This window comes from Aspergillus brasiliensis (genome assembly GCF_001889945.1).
Source record: "Aspergillus brasiliensis CBS 101740 unplaced genomic scaffold ASPBRscaffold_15, whole genome shotgun sequence".
Lineage (NCBI taxonomy): Eukaryota > Fungi > Ascomycota > Eurotiomycetes > Eurotiales > Aspergillaceae > Aspergillus > Aspergillus brasiliensis.
This window is the reverse complement of record NW_027137456.1, coordinates 594,196-613,395: the sequence shown is the minus strand read 5'-3', so window position 1 is coordinate 613,395 and position 19,200 is coordinate 594,196. Positions and strand designations below refer to the sequence as shown.

The following is a 19,200-nucleotide window of genomic DNA, read 5'->3' as shown; positions in this document are numbered from 1 at the left end:
CGACTGGCCCGAGCGGATCCTGCCCTTTGGATCTATCGGTGCGGATCCTGCCACTAGCGATGAACCAGAGCTCATCCCGACAGAACTTTCGCCTCCACTTGGAGCCAGAAAATCACCACGTATCCTGTCCTTATTTTCCGGGTGTTGCACAATTCTCGCCAATTTTTTTTCTTCACGTTGGACTGTCCCTCACAGTTTGGCTGATGAACTGCAGATGCCAGTCTGACACGCGAAACCTTCCCCTTCCCTCCTCCTTCTGTCTCTTCTGGTGTGGTGGACAGCAGGTTGGCTAGTATTCTCCTAGTATTCTCCTAGTATTCTTTCTATGGAGTACCTCCCTGCAATCAGCATCTCTCCTGCGCTACCCGGTGGGTCTGGCCCTGAACAATGGGCCCGGTACTTCTGCAGCTCGTGCAGTCGGTGAATCCACTAGAGCAGCTCGTGTATAGTGGTCCCTGTGGCTGGCTGATTAGCCCATCCAGAAGCACTCGTAGTCGGAGATCCCCTTGGGGAGGTCTGTTCCCAGTTCCCACCCCGACAGCATGATGTCGGTGGCTCCAGTTTTCATCGTGGATCCCCCCCGGGGAATAGAATGATTCTTCACTTCCCCAAACGGGCAAGACAATTACTCGTAGAGAACAATAGTCTGGGAGACAGATGAAATCTTGTTGTCCACTTGATGTCAACTTCCTGTCACCCGGGAACAGAGAAAGAGAGAGAGAGAGAGCTGCTGTGCCTTGCTCCCGGTAGGAACCCGTCCAACTGATCAACCAGACCAGACGTCAGGGTCAGTTTCTTGCTTTCTTGGTTGGCTTCTTGTTGGATGCGCTGCTTGCTGCGCTGCTTGCTGCACTGCAGGTTGCTGCAGCCTGCAGGCCTGGCACTTAGTATCACACGATCGTACAGCAGATCCCCTCCCATGGCGGGCCTCTGACCGTGCCTATGAGCTTAATAGAACAAAAGCAAAGCAAGCCACGGTGGTTCCATTCCTGCATTTCCTGCCCACTGGGTCCTTTTGCCGCCTGCCAACCATTTTCCTGTCTCCATTTTCTTCCCTTCCCCCCCATCATCTCAGCACGCTATCGCGGGTCGATCCCCTTCGTTGGATCTTATCACGGCGGCGCCTGTTCATCACATAAGCTGCTGCTGTTCCCTGGTGATTGCGCGGATTTCTACTGGTTTGTTGCCGCTGCAGCCTCGATTCGTCTACTGCCGACCAGCTATAAGTGCCCGGCCACACTTCTGCCCCTACCCAGCGCCTTCTCCCTGTCTACGAGTCTAGGACTGTTCTTCCTGTCTGTTTGTATCCCCACCATTGTTGACTGTCGTTGCCACGATGGTCTCGACCCCTACGATTTCCCGGCAGCGACCGGGATCCGCGTGTGAGGAATGTCGTCGTCGCAAGGTTCGCTGTGACCGACGACGTCCTCAATGCCAGGTCTGCTTCGAGACAGGCATCGAGTGCAAAATCAACACCACGAGACTCCCCCGGGGTCCCCGCAAGGGACAATTACGGACCCTCCGCACCCGAATTGGTAGGTCATTGCTGAGCCTGAGCATATTACGAGATTGAAGGCGACTAATCGTCGCAGCCGCCCTGGAACGATGTCTGGCCGACCAGCACCCGGAAATCAACCACCAGATGGCCAGTCTCTTTGACGGCACGGTCATTGACTGTGACAGTGAAGACGATCCACTGCGAGACCTGCCTCCGCTGCCCGATCCGCTCACAGGCGCCACGATGCCCGATCAGTCCAGCGATGACCGCCGCACTGGGACGAGATCTCCGCGATCGCCCGAATCTCCGACCCGGCCCTCCAGCCTCGTGTCCGACTTGATGCGAGCCGATCTGTACGCTTTTCCCCTCGGATGATTTGGAATGTCTGTCCACTAATTTGGTGCAGGGACCAACTCTACTTTGATCGGGTGCACCCGTTCGCCCCCATTCTGCAACGCTGGCGCTACCACACGTGGGCGAAGCAGCCCAAGAAGACCGAAGCGCAGACCTGCCTTCAGTATGCCATGTGGACGCTGGCCGCCAGTATGTCGGCCCAGTTCCAGTCTCTCCGCGACCGCTTGTATGCCGAGACGCGGCGGATGCTCGACTCGCTGGATCTCCAAGGCCCGCCGACGGATACGGCGCCTGGCATCGAGCCCGCGCAGGCGTGGATCCTCGTCTGCATCTACGAGTACATGCAGCAGTCGCCGCTCCAGGCCTGGATGAGCACGGGACGATGCTGCCGGCTGGTACTGGGTATGCGTCTGTATGAGCTGGACGACCCGAATAGTCCGGTGACGATGGCGCGCGAGCATGAGACGGTGCTGGTGGACTGGATTGGGCTGGAGGAGCAGCGTCGGACGTTCTGGATGGCCTACAGTCTGGACCGATTTATTAGTTTCCACAATGGGTTGCCATTTACCTTGGATGAGCAGCTGGTGAGTGTCCTTATTGATTGCCTTTAAGCAAAGCTAACGATACCAGATTACTACACGCCTCCCTTGTCTGGAGGAGGATTTCCAAGCCGGACAGCCCACCCAGACATCCTATTTCTCCGATGTCATGTCTCCTCCACCCCCTACTTCTCCTATCCCCTCTGCAGCCAGCAACATTCCCTCTCCTTCTCTCTATTCCCGATTCTCCCATGCCTCGCACTCTCAAATCCTCCTGCCTCATCCTCCCCCTCCCACCCCAACTGCCACTCCCACCCTCGGGCTTCCGGATCCCCTCTCCTCCTTCACCGAACTCATCCTCATCGCCACGATTGTCGGCCGCGCCCTCACCCACCGCCAGACTCTAGCTGTCGAGCAAATCCACCCCCCTAATTTCAGTCCTCTCCCCTCGGATAACTTCTGGACGCGTCACAACTATCTACACGAACTGCTCACCTACCGCATTGCCACCCTGTCAAGTTACCCGCACGTCGACCCGATGCTGATGTTCGCCCGCATCGTGGCCCAAAGCATGGTGCTCTTCCTGCACAGCGTGCTCGAAAGCATTACCTGGAAATCGGGCGATCACTTGCTGGGGATTATCGAGTTCGAGCGGGTGTGTGTCCTGGCGGCACATGAAGTCGTGGGATTGGTGAAGATGCAGGGTCAACTGGGATATTTCAAGGTATGCCCTCATACCTTGGTTGTGAAGTTGTGAAGTAGTGAACTAATCTCTATAGGTGCATCCCCTAACACCAATTCCCCTGATCATGTGCACCGAGTTCTTTTCATCGCATGGCTACCTCGATCCATCGTTCGAGTTGATGATGCATGAACTGGTGGAGAGCCTGCATGATATGGACCGGGTGAAGAATCCGGTGCAAAGTCCGCCGTTGTCGGTTCAATAACACCATTGCTGATTTCATTGTCGTTATGTTTCTGTCATTCTTTGCAACGGGGTAGGGTATGGTAGCGTTTGGTGTAGTCGGGAATCTCGGGGAGTCTCATATGGGTGCCATTCTTTGGATATTGGGATATATATTGGGTTCGCGCTCGGTCGCGTCTATTTCATTGCAAAAGGTTAATACTATACCATCATCTAGGTGGTATATGAACGTTCACAACATGGCTGGTTCATGGCGGGAAGAAGAAGCAGAGAGGAAGCAGATACTGGCTCCAGTAACAAGATGGAGTCAAATAGAAAGTTAATATAATATCCTCATCCTTTTAATCAGACCATATTTACTATGGAAAAATACCTAACCCCTATCCTACACCGTATCCTAATAGAATCCCCATCAGTATGATCACTGAAACGAAACTCCGTCCATCAATAACTCCGTCCCTTGGCCCAATCCAATCCAATCCAATCCAATCCAATCCAATCCAATGCCCAGTTCACCTCTTCCCACCGCTGATTCACCACTAATAATACACCCGTCGCTTGTACAACCGGCCAGATTACCTGAGCCTAGGCGTATAGTAGCCAACAGCTAACCCCTTTCTCAATCTAATTTTCTGCTAGACGCTACCCGAAGAGATAACCCGCACAACAAACTCCGGCCGGCGGTTGAGCCAAGAACCACCACGAAAGGCAAAAAAGCAATGGGTATGTCATATCCAACGATATCCAACGATATTCTTAAGCCGCTCTGTTCAGGACATATCATTGGTTATTGGGTATAAACTAGCAAATACTAAGTGAGTACCAAGTGCTTAGGTGGCTTCGTTTTGCCAACGGGCTTCGCTAACGGGTTAGTTGACTAGTCGAGTGAGTGAGAGAGAAAGAAAACGAGGCTATCAATCAGCCATGCCCAGCAGTACAGCCCAACAACATCCACAACATTCCCAACAACAACACTCTACTACCCCCCTCTCCATTCTAACCCAAAAGAATACTCCTAAAATTCTCCTCTTCGGCTGCCAATCCCTCACCTTCACCGCCCCTCACTTCCGTCTCCTCCGACAGACTCTCCACGCCCATCCGGAAAATCACTGGGCGCTGGATGTCTTATCCGAGTTACCGGTGTATATCCGCTACGCAGGAACATATCTCCCTTCCCTCCGGGAAAGATTACTTCCAGATGCAGAGGAGCAGCTCCACGAACTACGACGATGGGTACTGAGTACGGATGTCGAGGTGAAGGAGGAGTGGTTTCCCTTGCCGTATGTGTTGCATGCGCCGATGTTTATGGTGGGGCATTTGGTACAATTTGCAGAGTTTGTTCGTCTTCAGAATGAAGATGAGGGTTCTAAGGAAGAGAAGGAGGTTGGGATGGAGGTTGTAGGCTTCTGTATTGGCTTTTTGAGCGCTGCTGTGGCGGCGGCGTCTGGAGGGAGTCTAGATCGCTTGAAGGTTTATGGGGCGGTTGGGGTGCGCTTGGCGATGGTACTTGGGGTGATGGGGGATGCGATGGAGAGGGAGAGGAGGTTTACGTCGGTGACTGTGTTACATGATGCTGAGATGGAAGTAGAGATGGGGAGGGTAATTGGGGGGTTTCCTGAGGTATTAACTACGTCGATGTGTTATGTGGAGATATGCTAAGTGTCAACAGACGTACATCACCGTTCGATATGACTCCAATCGCAGCACTGTCATGACTCCTCGGAGCTGTCTCTCTCCCTTACTGCAGGCCCTTCGATCAGCAGGATTCTCAGCATCGCATATCAACTTCAACGGTCGCTATCACTGGTCCGGACACAATTCCACCCTCGATGCTCTCTACGCCCTCTGCGACGCCTACCCAACCCTCCAGCTCCCCGACGCATCCCAACTCCACCACCAAACATGGACCAACATCACCGGTTCACCCATCCGACAAGGCCCGTTGCACCGACTCGTCCTGCAATCCGTCCTCTCCCAGCCCTGCATGTGGTATCAAACCTTCTCATCCATCTACCACGCCCATCTCCAACACACCAACGCGATAGTCATCGAATTCGGCCACGAACGGTGCATCCCTCCTTCATTCCACCGCCATCTCCGTGACCGCATCATTCACTTCTCCGACCTCCAACTCGACATCTACCCCCGAATCACGTCCCCTGGACACCCCCCGCGAACCTACGACAACGACATCGCCGTAATCGGCATGTCCCTCCGCGTCGCCGGCGCCGACGACCTCGACGAATTCTGGACACTCCTCTGCAGCGCACAATCCCAACACAGGACCCTCCCCGCGGAGCGATACAAACACTACGAAACCCCCTGGCGACCAGACGCCTGTACCAAGCCATGGATCGGCAACTTCCTCCGCGACATCGACGCCTTCGACCACAAATTCTTCAAGAAGGTGCCTAGGGAGGTTATGGCCCAGGATCCGCAGCAGAGGTTACTTCTGCAGGTGGCGTATCAGGCAGTCGAACAATCCGGATACTTCTCTCATACCCACAACAATAAGAATATCACTAAGGATGTAGGGTGTTATGTATCCTGCTGCACAGTCGACTACGAACACAACGTCAACTGCCACCCCGCCAGCGCCTACGCCGCGACAGGACTCCTACGGAGCTTCATCGCCGGGAAACTCAGCCACTATTTCGGCTGGCGCGGACCAGCACTGTGTATTGATACGGCGTGCTCCGGGTCATCGGTGGCATTGCACCATGCGTGTCGCGCGATTCTCAACGGCGATTGCAAAGCTGCATTGGTCGGCGGCGCTAATTGTATCACCAGTCCGCTGGGGTTTGATAATCTCAATGGCGCGTCGTTTCTCTCCCCGACGGGACCGTGTAGACCGTTTGATGCTAAAGCGGATGGGTATTGTCGGGGCGAGGGGGTGGCGGCGGTGTTTATCAAGAGGATGAGGGATGCGCTGCGCGATGGGGATCATGTTCTGGGTGTTATTGCGGGGACTGCCGTGGAGCAGAATGATAATTGTACGCCCGTGGTGGTGCCTCATGCGGGTTCGTTGGCTGGGTTGTTTAGGAAGGTTACGAAGCGGGCGAGGGTTCATCCGCGGTTTGTGTCGGTTGTGGAGGCTCATGGGACGGGCACGCAGGCGGGGGATCCGGCGGAGTATGCTAGTGTGAGGGAGGTGATGGGTGGTGATGGCAGGAGAGGGAAGCTGTCGTTGGGGTCAGTGAAGGGATTGGTAGGGCATACGGAGGGAGTGTCGGGGATGGTGGCATTGGTGAAGGTGCTGCTTATGATTCATGAGGGGAGGATTCCCCCGCAGCCAGGGTTCGAGAAGTTGAATCCGAATATCCAGGCTGATGAGATGATTGAGATTCCGACGGTGGTGAAGGATTGGGAGGCAGATTATCGCGTCGCGTTGATCAATAACTACGGGGCGTGTGGGTCGAATGCCTCCGTGGTGGTTATTCAGGCGCCTGTGTCTCGAGGACAGGATAGTGCTGTTCATGGGGAGGGTCTTGCTCTGCCATTTCGGATCTGTGGACTCGATGAGAACCGAGTTCGTGATTACGCACGACGACTACGGCAGTTTCTGCAAGGCAGAGCGCTGTCCTCAAAGCATGCTTCCTCGCTGGCTAATATCTCCTTCAGCGCCTGTCGCCAGTCGAATCCAACCCTGGACTGCCAGGTCCACTTTAGTTGCTCCTCGAAACAGAACCTCGATGTAAGGCTATCAGCTATAGCCAACGGACAAGACACACAATTCATCCGGCCGAAGAAACAAGTATCCCCCGTGGTGCTCTGTTTCGGCGGTCAAGTATCCAAATCTATCGGCCTCGACCGCACCGTCTACGACACCATGCGCGTGTTCCGCAACCATCTCGACAAATGCGACCATCTTCTTCAGAACTCCGGCTACGACAGTCTCTATCCCGACATCTTCAAGCGCATCCCAATCACCGACCACGTCAAGCTACAAATCCAACTCTTCTCCCTACAGTACGCATGCGCTCGTTCCTGGATAGACAGCGGCGTGCCCGTGTCCGCCGTCATCGGCCACAGCTTCGGCGAGCTGACAGCCATGTGCGTGTCGGGTGTATTATATCTCGAAGACGCACTGACATTGATTTGCCGCCGTGCTCGTCTCATCCGCGACAACTGGGGCACAGATCCGGGTGGGATGATCGCAGTGGAAGGCGACAGGGCAGAAATTGACGGGCTTCTCGCAGAGTCCGCAAAGGCCACGCCCACCGACGTAGACTCAGCGGGAATTGCATGCTTTAATGGTCCTCGTAGCTTTACTCTCGCTGGTTCAATGGTAGCTATCGACGTAGTTCAGCAGAGTCTCACGACGCAGCATTCTTTCTCGCGTCTCAGGTGGAAGCGACTAGATGTCACCAATGCATTCCATAGTACCTTGGTCGAACCGCTGATGTCTGATCTGCGCGAGATAACGCAGGATCTGGCGCTCAGTGAGCCGGTCATCCGTCTGGAGCGCGCGACAGAGCAGCCAGTAACAGGACTACCACCTAAAAGTATCGTAGCTGACCATCTCCGCCAACCAGTGTATTTCAGTCACGCTGTTCAGCGTCTGGCTGCGCAGTACCCTGCATGTATATGGCTGGAAGCAGGCTCTGGGTCTACCATCACCCTGATGGTTAGTCGCGCTCTAGAGGCTTCCAGCCCGAATCATACATTCCACGGTGTCAACATCACAGGGCAGAACGGAGTCCGTGACTTGACAGACGCCACGATAGCTCTTTGGAAAGAGGGCATACACACCACGTACTGGGCGCATCACTCTACACAAACGCCAGACTACGGGATTATACTTCTGCCACCGTATCAGTTCGAGAAGAGCCGTCATTGGATGGATAATAAGCCGTTGCCGGTGGTCAATCACCAGATGAATACTACTTCAGACGATCAGAAACTGAAGTTCCTTGGCTACCAAGACAGGAATCAGCTGATGGCTAAATTTCGTGTCAACACTGCCCATCCGAAGTATAGAGAAGCGCTGTCTGGACATGTAGGCGCGCAGACGGCTCCTCTTGCGCCGGCGTCACATATGCTGGACAATGTCGTTGAGGCGCTGCGGAGCCTTCCAGAAGGAAAAGGCAAAATCCCGCAGGTGAGGAATGTCACGAGCGATGCGCCACTTGGGCTGGACAGCAGAGATGTCTATATCCTGCTGCATGCGCACAACAAGGAGAAGACCATCTGGGATGTGAAATATATTAGCGAGGATAGCCAAAAAGGCCCTCGCTCTCAAGTAGAGCATTGCGTCGCCCAGATTAAAATGTTTGACCCCGACGAGGCCGAGCTTTCTGCCGAATTTGCTCGCTATAGCCGCCTCATCAGCCATCGACGCTGTCAAGACCTCCTAAGCGACCCAAATGTAGACGATGTTCTACAAGGCCGCAATATATACCGCTACTTCTCTGAGATCGTCGACTATTCTGCGGATTACCGCGGGGTAACAAAGCTAGTGGGCAAAGGCAACGAATCAGCCGGACGCGTAGTCAAGAAGTACTCCGCCGAGACTTGGGCCGACACGTTCCTTTGCGACTCCTTTAGCCAGGTCGGTGGGTTCTGGGTAAATTGCATGACGGACCGGTCACCGTCCGATATCTACATCGCCAGCGGGATGGAGCAGTGGATGCGCACGCCGATGTACGCGGACCCGGAAACGCCTCGACCGGAAATATGGGATGTTCTAGCGACGCATGAGCGATCGGATGGGTTTTATACCAGCGACATATTCGTCTTCGACCCAAAGAGTGGCCGGTTAGTCGAACTCTTCATCGGCATGAAGTATTCCCGTGTGCCTAAGGCGATGTTCTGCAAAGTCTTGTCCAAGTTGAATTCTGCCGATTATCAGGCCAAATCCATCACACCCGAAACTACATTGGCTGTGGATGATAAGTGCCAGGCACCATCGGCGGATAGAAAACCGAAAGACAAGGAGTCAGACCTTCCCGCACGCATAAAGTCGGTGGTCGCTGGCTTTTGCGCCGTAGACCCCAGTGAAATCCGCGACAATAATAACATAGCAGATGCAGGCGTAGATTCCTTGATGGCGATGGAAATGGCGCGGGAGTTGGAAGAAGCCTTCAACTGTACCCTGTCGGCAGCAAATTTGATGGAGGCGGAGACATTCCGAGAGCTTCTGTGTGCAGTGCAGAAAGCGATGGGACTGGACATTACTGAGCAAGAGAGTGACAGCAGCACCAGGTCTGACAATGGTGGCCAAGATACCGATTCGATTGTTGCGCCTTCTGAGTCATGTACCAGCGCCAGTGCGGACACTCTAGAATTGACTCTGCCGGAAGACCTTGTTTTGAAGGCGTTTGGTGAGACCAAAGCCTTGACCGATCAGTTCCTGTCGGAGAATCACTGCAGTGGGCGCGTCCACAGCTTCAACCCTCTCCAGATGCAGCTCTGCGTCACCCTCACGCTCGAGGCGTTCGAGGCTCTAGGCTCGTATATACGTATCGCGCAACCAGGCGAACGTCTGGACCGCATCTCCCATGATCCTCAGCATCAAGAATTGGTCGATTACCTATACCGAAGGCTAGAAGAAGCCCGCCTTGTGGACATGAAAGAAACAGTCGCGATCCGCACAGGGATTGCATGGACCGACAAGTCCAGTGCTGCCATTATGGAAGAAATTAGCCGTACCTATCCGGAATTCGCAGGAGCGAGCAAGCTTGCGTTATACACGGGCAGCAAGCTGGCTTCGGTCCTGCGCGGTGAGCAAGACGGCCTGCAGCTTATCTTCGGGACCAAAGAAGGACAAGAGCTCGTTTCTTGGATGTATGGCGATGAGTCGCACAATGTCACCGGATACAAGCAAATGCTGCATTTTATTCAGCGCCTCGCGAGTAGTCTGGACGCCAAGTCAGGGACACCGCTGAGGATCCTTGAGATGGGTGCCGGTACCGGGGGCGGTACGAAATGGCTGCTTCCGGGCCTTGCTAAACTCGAAATCGCTGTTGAATATACGTTTAGCGACATTTCCCCGGCTTTTCTGGCTCAAGCCCGTCGGCGGTTGAAGGATTACCCATTCGTCAAATACCGAGTGCATGATATCGAGAAGGCGCCAGCCGATGATCTCGTCGGCTCCCAGCACATCATTATCGCGAGCAATGCGGTGCATGCGACATCGAACCTTCAAGTCTCGACGCGTCACATGCGAGAGGCATTACGCCCTGATGGAGTGGTCATGATGCTCGAGATGACCCGACCCCAGTTTGCAATTGACATCGTATTTGGACTGTTTCGCGGCTGGTGGGTATTCAATGACGGACGCACTCATGCTATTACCAGCGAGCAGCGCTGGGAGACAGATCTGCACGCGGTTGGGTACGGTCACGTCGACTGGACAGATGGTTATTCACCAGAAGTCAGCGTTCAACGAGTCCTTTTTGCTACATGCACCGGGAGGCAGCGTGCGCGTCTGCCACTGGGGCCGAAGCCAGCAAGCGTAGATCTTCTCGCGGGAGTTGATTCGGCAGCTCGTAGACGGGCTACTGATGGATATATTCTGCGTGCTATTGAAGGTTTCGCGGTGCCTGTACCTGGTTCAAAGACCATTTCTGAGCCCGTAGGCGTGCTGGTCACTGGAGCCACAGGGAGTCTCGGTAGTCATCTGGTGGCACACCTGGCTCGGATGAAGGAAGTCGAACGTGTTATCTGCATCAATAGACGAGGAAAGGGGGAGCCGCTGCAGCGGCAGAAACAAGCTATGGCTGAGCGCGGTATAGCTTTGACTGCAGACGAATTGGATAAGCTCACAGTTTTGATGATTGAAGACGGGAAGCCACTACTAGGTCTTTCAAATGAGCAGTATGGCACGTTGAAGAAAGGTGTTACTCATATTATCCACAACGCTTGGCCAATGAATGGAGCGATGAGTTTATCGGCCTTCGAGTCACAGTTTCGAATGATGAGAAGCTTGATCGATCTAGCTTGCGATATCTCTTCGGGTCGTTCGGCTGACAACCGCATTGGGTTCCAATTCGTTTCATCCATCGGAACAGTTGGCCATCGACCGTTACTGAACAGCGAGGCAACAGTGCTAGAAGACCATGGCACAATCGACTGGGCATTGACAAACGGCTACGCGGAAGCCAAGTTCGTCTGCGAGCAGATCCTCCACCGGACCTTGTGTCAACACCCTCACCGATTCAACGCAATGGTAGTCAGACCCGGACAGATAGCAGGATCGTCCACAACTGGGTACTGGAATGCTGCAGAACACTTCCCGGCTCTGCTAAAATCCGCTCAAACACTGAAGGTCCTCCCTTCGTTGGATGGACTGCTGTCCTGGACACCAGTGGACGTCGTAGCAGCCACGCTATCGGACCTTCTCTTCACAGAGAATCCCCATACAGTTTATCATGTTGATAATGCGGCCCGCCAGTCTTGGTCTGAGATGATTGGGTTTCTGGCGGAAGAGTTGAACATTCCACCAGACAATATTGTTCCATTTCTTGAATGGATTCAACGAGTCAAAGCATTTCCCGGAAGCCGGGAGGACAATCCCGCCAGTGTGATGGCAGATTGGTTGGCAGATAATTTTGAGCGCATGTCGTGCGGGGGACTGGTACTAGACACATCGCGTGCACGAGAAAGGTCGCCTTCGTTGCAGGCCCTTGGCCGGGTGGGCGAGGAGGTGGTGCGACGGTATATCCAAAATTGGAGGCAGAGTGGATTTCTGCGTTGATAGAGTGTATGAATGTAGAGGCTTGTCTTCTCCATAGGTGAATTGCATTGCATACCGCGTGGTTGCTTTGGGAGGCTCCTGTCAAACCTTCCGCCTCCGCTTTAGGAAAGGCCTCACATGATGATCAGCAAAATGATTACCGCTTTCGAACTGAAGCCTGAGGCTAGATGTTGATTCCTGAGGCTAAATTTTATGCCTAAGGCTGCGAGAAGGTCTTCCCAATTAAGTCCTGTAGTATTCCTTCATCCTGCGTGATGTACTCCAGTCGAAACTGAGTGAAATATGTTGAGGTATTCACTCTGGCCAGGCATCGAGGTTATTGAGGCACTTCTTGACAGTGACATTGATGTCAGCATAGCCAACAACAAAGGAGACTACCCCCAGCACTTGTTCGCTGATGGGGACTAGTGGGTGAAGGGTTTCTTGGCTTTCAGCCCATGTAATACTATCATAATAGTACTTCTCTCTTGCTTGTCCGCAGTTTGCACTATCTGAACTGTATGTGTCTGTGCTTGACCGGCCTGCTGGATGGAACTTAATCGGCATGTTTCTACTCACACTGTGTTAAATTGATGTCCGCTTGAACCGCCGTCAATCAAGGTCAGTCAGCCTACGCACGATGTAGTGCCTGGTGATGTCCCCTGTTCTATGATAGGTACTTCCACCCCCCCTCCTTGGTGTAGAATTACATTGATGCTCGAATTTGCCTTGACCAGGACACATTGAGACACTCTTTCCTGGCCCCAATAGATCATTCCTTGGGCAGGGGCCGCATTAAGTATAATGCGCTAGGCATATCACAGTACCATACAAGGGAAGGTTACACTCTGCGTATGAAAAAGAAAGCTCATGGAGTTCCAAGTAAAACCTATGGATCCCTGCTCACCATGGCCTTGGCGTTAGGGTTTGAGATAGTTCTCTGTGTAAAACATGGAAGCCAATTTTCAAACCCGAGGGTACGCTTTCCTTCACAGCTGTGATTCTTAGTATTGTACGTGTAAAGCTAATCCCTTTCCCGTTTCCGACTTTCCAAGTAACACCCGCGTCGATTCTGCAGTCACCCCCATGTTGCTGACAGGGTCGTTGATTGGCCGTTCCGCTCTCTCTTCCAGCCCATGATATACAACAGCCATTACCGACGACTTCCACAACAGTATCTTCCCTTGCCTTGTCCGGGTCATCACACTGGCCAATAGAACCACTCCAGCCAATGCCAATGCAAACGGTAAGGTGAGCCATTGCCAGCGCACTCGCACCAACGTCTCAGATGCGAATGCAAACCCCGAAACCGTGTGGTTATCCAGATCCAGTGCCAGCTTGCTGAGCGACAATGATATGCCTTCTATAATCGGTCCTAGGCCTTTGTCTCCTGCATGTTCCACAGTTATGGGCGCTGCCGATCCCTCGAAGAAAGGACCGTCCTCGAAGTAGGCATCGGAGCCACTGATAACCCTCATAGTTTGCACACCAGAAAGGACATACTGGAGGGTCCGCCCCCACTGGGCGTTTGCGACACAGAAAGCTGAAGAGGAGACATCGACCCAGACGGGATCACGATCGTAGTCCGATGGAGCAGGAAGAGGTTCGAATGACGAAGGTTTGTCATCGGGGGCCCAGCAGGTGACTGGGTCTTCAACTCCTTCGAATGTGTGATTGTATAGGCGACCGTAATTGATAGATAAGATATTTGTGGATAGGTGACCTTGTCGCAATGAAAGCGCGGTTTCCCGGGAGCAGAGACTCAAAACGCACTGAGTGGCGCTTGCCACGGTGAGGTCGGTGAAGGTGTTATTAACCGCCTGACTCGAAAAGTTGACCTGTCCTATAGCAAGGACGGGATCCGCCACACCGAGATAGCTTGAGTTCCTTGATCTAGGGCGCTGTAGGCTCTGAATGAGGATCTGGGGATAGTAGAACACGGTTTCATTGGCAGGGTCAACCCAACCATCCGGCTTGGCCAAGCTCACGTTCGCCGTGTATACGATTTGAGATCCATCGGGAAAATTAACGGTGCACGGCTGGCGGGTGGAGACAAGACCAGCGGAAACTTTGGCAAAATCAGAGTTGATTTGGCAGTCCAAAGTCGTAGAAGAAGTGACATCCGCACACTTATTGCACCAGCCAATCGTCTGAACACTTGGCCACGTGCAGTTTTGTGTCGGACACGAGGGGATAGTCTGGAAAGTGTCTTCGTTGGCCCAGATGCCAGACATCGCGGACGACATCACATAGTCTCCGAAAGAGTCGCCGGCGAAGCTGGTAGCCTTCTTGGCCGTAGCAAAAGGAGATGGCGCCTTGACAGATTCAACGGAATATTCCACAACCTGTTGGACAAAGGGCTCGAAGGCTAGGGCAAGAATCATAGTAGCTGCGCCCAAGGACGCCACGGAGTTCACTGTACGGCCAGAAAGCAGTCCCATCGACCCTAGAGGGCCGCGACTTGCTTCATCAAATGTCTGCAAGTCTTGCAGGGGCTTCCTCCTTTTGAACCAGGCCCATTTGGATTGACTGATTGAAACAGATGTGGCGTACAGGAGTAGGGATTTTGAGCAGGTCGTCAAGGTGGAGATAATTGCGTTGAGCGTCAATCCCCATGGCAGGTCGGGAATGGGTTTCAACTGATACTCCTTCAGAATTACCACTATGGCTACCAGACAAAGCAGCATGAGTACGGCGGCGCTTATCTCTGGGACCCATGTATCCATTAAAACGTGCCGATGAAAGGGAACCTTGCTCTTCGACTCCGAGGCGGGCGCCACAGAGAAGGCCTCTTCCCTGATCAGGGCATTACCAGCGTCATCTGAGACTCGCTGTAGGGTCGACCCGTCCGACTGGCTTCTCATAATGATGGTAACTAAGTTTCGTGGCTCTCTCAAAGAAGATCGGAGGTTTTCTTCGTGCTTTTAAAGTGGCTGATTGCTCTTGAACCCCAGCGAACATGGTCGAGGGGCGACGGGAATCGGAGGCGATTGTCAGCACTAGCGTGTCGCTGCAGGGCGCGCTTACACAAATAGATCTAGAGCCAACCAAAACCATCGCCTGGAAAATGCTAATTCAAGTCATTCGCAGCATCATACACTCAGACTTCCCGCAATTCAACTATGAAAGTGACCGTTCACAACATCTGGGTAATGCTGGAGTTCGCCCCAAGTACAGTTGAAAATGGCCTTGCAGCCATCTTACACATCTGGCGTGGCTACCGCTCTGCTAATGAGTTAACAGTTTGCCTAATTTTCATATCTGCCGGTCGCAAATTCTTGGCATGCTGGTAAATGTGTAACGCTCCTTTGTTCCGACTTGTGATAATGGAGCCATTCGAGCAGCTGCTGAATCCCGAGCTGCTGAATTCCGGCACGAGGGAACTTCTGGACTCCGCCCAATGGCCTTCCCTGCAGGTAAGCTTGAGGCACCAAGGCCTGTTCTGAGGGTACCTACATTTGCCACGACGAGTCTGAGCTACATGGCATAGCATATATGGCCCAAACCCCAGTGGCTGTGGCTTGTGAATCAGCCAGTGGGTGCTTACACTTCCAACACGGAGTAACAGAGTAGAGGAAATGCACTTCCCGGGTACGAAGCTATATAGAACGGTAGACCCCGCTTTAAAAAAGAACCCCAAATCCAGGACTTAATGGAACTTTGTTACTTACGCTGGAGGATCTACCTCATCTGGCTTTGTCTCATCATGGATTCACACTTTAAAGGAACTTCAGCCGCCTCAGACGACGCTTCTCATTGGCCAATAATAAGGATGAAGATTGCGACATTCTGCTGGAAACGCTTTGAGCAAGCTTACGCGCTTTCTGTACTGTGTAAGCTGACGCAAAAGGGGGCAGATATGTCTCGGAAGAGTCCGGCGGGCGAGACCTGTCTTCATCTGGCCAAAACGAAAGGGAATCAAGAGGTGACCTACGAACTTGAGGCTGAAGGTCACGATGCACAATGACCTACTTTTTACTGTTCTTGCTGGAAAAAAAAGACCTTCGATCGCGGCTGTTTACCTGACTGGGCTCTCCACAAGGTCATAACGTGCGTTGATATTGACTAGGGCCTTCGCCACTGTCAACTTGCTCCTCGGAGATGCTCTACGAATGTCTACGAAGGTCTGCCATTGAGCCACAAACAATACTCCTCATAAGAACCATATAACGCTTTCTTAGCAACAAAATAATGAAATAAACGGAAAACACATTCAATATATACGGTCCGATGCGATTGTACGAACCACGCAGCAAAGATTCTGCGCAAATCAATTCATCTTTTTAGTCTTTTTCTCATAATATCCATACTCTCCGCGTTCTGCTTTCTTAATCTCCTCCAACGCCATCCGTATCATCTCTTGCGTACTTTCCCTGGGAAACGCCTGTTGTGCCACATACAATCCCTTCTTATAACGGCGCCATTTCTTCATATTAAAGCTTCGGCGCGGAGGTGGGTCATCATCGTCCCCAAATACCCGTCGAACCTGACAATTCTCCCATATACGCTGGCCTGCATGAATATACCAAATACAGGCAGTGCGTACGGTCTCCTCTATCATCGGCTCTTCCTGAAATGCTGATCGGCAGGAGTAAAATGCGTACAGGGATGCGTCCATAACAGGGCAAAAGTGATCGGCCCTCGCGGTAAGCTGCGCCATGAAGGCATTCCGATTTTCCCATTCCTGGAGGTCGCTTGGAGGATACTCCTTTTGGGGATCCTCATCGACTTGCTGGGCATAGTCTGGCAGAGTCAGCTATGGAATTGGCCGACATGGATGCTGGGGACATACCCGGTTTGAACCTAAAACCATAACAATCTCTCAAGTATATTGCGAGGTATGGGAGCTCAGTCCAGAGTTTGCAGTCAACAACTGTTGGCTCCTCGCCTGTGACGGGATCAACGACCTTGGTGTGTTGTAGCTCAGCAAGGAAGTCAAGGAGTTTGCCCTGCTGTTCTGCTGGGGTGATATTTGCATTGTCCACAACTCTGGTCATGGCACACCACGTATGATTACCGTCGATGTCAGACGGGGACTCGGATTCCTGTCTCTCCCGATGTAGGTCCTCGCGCACCCGAAGAAGGCGCTGGACTGCCTCGGCGGGAGAGACAGCAGGGTTTTGCACCAGTTCATCAATCACTGGATATTCCGGTCGCTCAATTGATTCCTCCTGAAGAGCTTCCATGGGGAGTGGTGATTTGGGGTCGAGGGGTTGAATTGGGGATGGAAGGAAACAAGGATTAGATCCAAGACAAGGGATTTAAATAGATAGTTAAAAAGGTGTTGGGGCTGAGTCAAAAGCGGTCAGCACTAGGGAAACTGACCAGCCAACAACTGTTCCCAACAGGTCATCTTCGCCCTCCTATGAGGGAGCTGAGATGCCTGTCATATATATTGGGTTGGAACATGGATTGTGAGACAGCCCCCACTTTACAAAACAGAAGTAACTCCCCGCACATGACAGGTGATCTTCGTATGAAAGGATGCTAACATGCGCGGGTGCTGCCGTTGGCCCGTAAGCTACAGCCTCAAAGATCGCCCGGCCCCAATTCAGTAGGTGGACCTAGTCACACTGCTAATCTGCCAATAGACATGTATCCTCATTCGGTCCTGTTGGTATTAGTCTGCTACAATTTGGCCCCTTTCGCTTCAATCAAGGAGGTATACACAGCTGAGTGAGGGTGTATAGTGTATCGACTGAGATGCTTCTTGGGGGGCGGAATGACTTTTGACGAGGCCAGGAGCTCCCTGAACCCGGTGGTAAAGAAGGAGAACAGCAGGATATAAAGCTGCCTCACTGCATCATGACCGTCTGTGGTTGCATCTTATCATCAGCGCTCACTTATTCAGTCCCTTTTTATTCTTTCACTGCCCGTCTCTCGCTAGGTGGCCTACAGCCCATACATCCCTTTCAACGATAAATCGAGATGCTCTCCAGTCTTAAGCCCACCATTCTCCTAGCCCTCGCTCTCACTGCGATCGCCAGCCCCGTCGCCAACCCGACGGCCGACGAGCCTAATACCCTTGTTGCCCGAGCCGCCATCAAAGATGTTGACTGCGATGGGACAAAATTTACCACCACAGACATCAGAAACGCGATCAATCAGGCCTATACTGGCGCTGGGAACTACCCAAAAGCCTATATGAATGGCGAGGGCTTCTTCAGCTCCACCACCCAACTGTATGAGTATCCTTTGGTCTCGGGAACCTATACCGGTAAGGTACCCTTATCTTGCTTCACCTTGGACGTTCCGTTCAATGAGATGGGCTTGTGCTAATAGGCTTGAAAAAGGTGGCGATCCGGGCAAGTACCGGGTTATCATGAATGAGAAGTATAACTATGTGGGATCGCTGTACCATATTCGGGGTCAGAGCAATGGCTTCAAGAAATGCAGTAATGTTCAGGCCAGTCCTTCTACCACGACCACTACTACCACCACTACCAGGGACACTGCCACTGCTACTACCAAGGCTAGTAGTGGCAAGTCTGGTCACAAGTCTGGCAGTAAGTCTGGTAAGAAGGCTGGTACTCACTAGAGTCATTTTTTTGTACTGCCTACAGGGGCCAGATGTCCCGACAGTGGATTGGCCGCGCACATAGTGTGGGCGTTGCACACGGCGGGAAGGGAGAACACATCGCTGCTGCAGTGGAATTGGTGGTGGAGCTTACCTAGTCATGCGTCCTGTACTTTGTCCATGTATGATTGAACAGTTGCTTGGTGGTCTTGATCTATTTCTTGGAACATAAACATTCATCCACTGACTCGTAGTATCTTGACAGCATATATCATTAGCAGACACATGATTGAATTAATGTTGGTCTTTGGTAAACTGATTTACCTTCATTAACTGTCGACATTGTGGAGATAGTCAAGTTTCTTGTGTTGACTGGAATGCTCTGCCTTTTATGTAGGTATCAAGCTTTCCATCAATACACCTAGCATTGTGTAGTGCATTGTGCAGCAAGTGTCCATGTTCAATAATCATTGCAGCATGAGCACAGGAGTGCATAACCGGAAAATGATTTAGTGAAGCATTTCTTATAAATACACAGATTGGTTTGATAATCTAAGACAGCCGGTGGATGGAGTGGGAAAGAGAGTCAGCGAGCGACATTGCGCCAACGAGGGCTATTCGAGCGTGATCAGGCGGGGTGGCCCGTAAGTAAGCTTCCTTATAAACCAGCATCCCCCTACATGTTGAATA

General features: G+C 52.5%; 5 protein-coding genes across 5 annotated transcripts; 3 read left to right on the top strand and 2 right to left on the bottom strand.

Annotated features, from left to right (window-relative positions):
• Window positions 1-1,083: 1,083 nt before the first annotated feature.
• Window positions 1,084-3,663, top strand: ASPBRDRAFT_47771 (fungal specific transcription factor domain-containing protein). Its single transcript, XM_067625940.1, has 5 exons — window positions 1,084-1,535; window positions 1,593-1,851; window positions 1,905-2,436; window positions 2,483-3,115; window positions 3,171-3,663. Exons 1-5 carry the CDS (start codon window positions 1,337-1,339, stop codon window positions 3,336-3,338), a joined length of 1,791 nt encoding a protein of 596 aa, XP_067474985.1. The 5' UTR covers window positions 1,084-1,336; the 3' UTR covers window positions 3,339-3,663.
• Window positions 3,664-4,240: 577 nt separating this feature from the next.
• Window positions 4,241-12,014, top strand: ASPBRDRAFT_210626 (uncharacterized protein; the record flags this gene model as incomplete). The annotated part of the gene is made up of 2 exons (XM_067621909.1): window positions 4,241-4,936; window positions 4,986-12,014. 2 exons carry the CDS (start codon window positions 4,241-4,243, stop codon window positions 12,012-12,014), a joined length of 7,725 nt encoding a protein of 2,574 aa, XP_067474984.1.
• Window positions 12,015-12,588: 574 nt separating this feature from the next.
• On the bottom strand, window positions 12,589-14,936 carry ASPBRDRAFT_47770 (DUF3176 domain-containing protein). The gene has a single exon (XM_067625939.1). It carries the CDS (start codon window positions 14,855-14,857, stop codon window positions 12,998-13,000), a length of 1,860 nt encoding a protein of 619 aa, XP_067474983.1. The 5' UTR covers window positions 14,858-14,936; the 3' UTR covers window positions 12,589-12,997.
• A 1,187-nt stretch (window positions 14,937-16,123) lies between these two features.
• On the bottom strand, window positions 16,124-17,378 carry ASPBRDRAFT_186370 (DUF3632 domain-containing protein). The gene is made up of 2 exons (XM_067620072.1): window positions 16,786-17,378; window positions 16,124-16,736 (listed from the first exon to the last, which is right to left on the bottom strand). Exons 1-2 carry the CDS (start codon window positions 17,177-17,179, stop codon window positions 16,264-16,266), a joined length of 867 nt encoding a protein of 288 aa, XP_067474982.1. The 5' UTR covers window positions 17,180-17,378; the 3' UTR covers window positions 16,124-16,263.
• A 127-nt stretch (window positions 17,379-17,505) lies between these two features.
• On the top strand, window positions 17,506-18,793 carry ASPBRDRAFT_161318 (uncharacterized protein). The gene is made up of 2 exons (XM_067619489.1): window positions 17,506-18,210; window positions 18,287-18,793. Exons 1-2 carry the CDS (start codon window positions 17,922-17,924, stop codon window positions 18,529-18,531), a joined length of 534 nt encoding a protein of 177 aa, XP_067474981.1. The 5' UTR covers window positions 17,506-17,921; the 3' UTR covers window positions 18,532-18,793.
• Window positions 18,794-19,200: the final 407 nt, after the last annotated feature.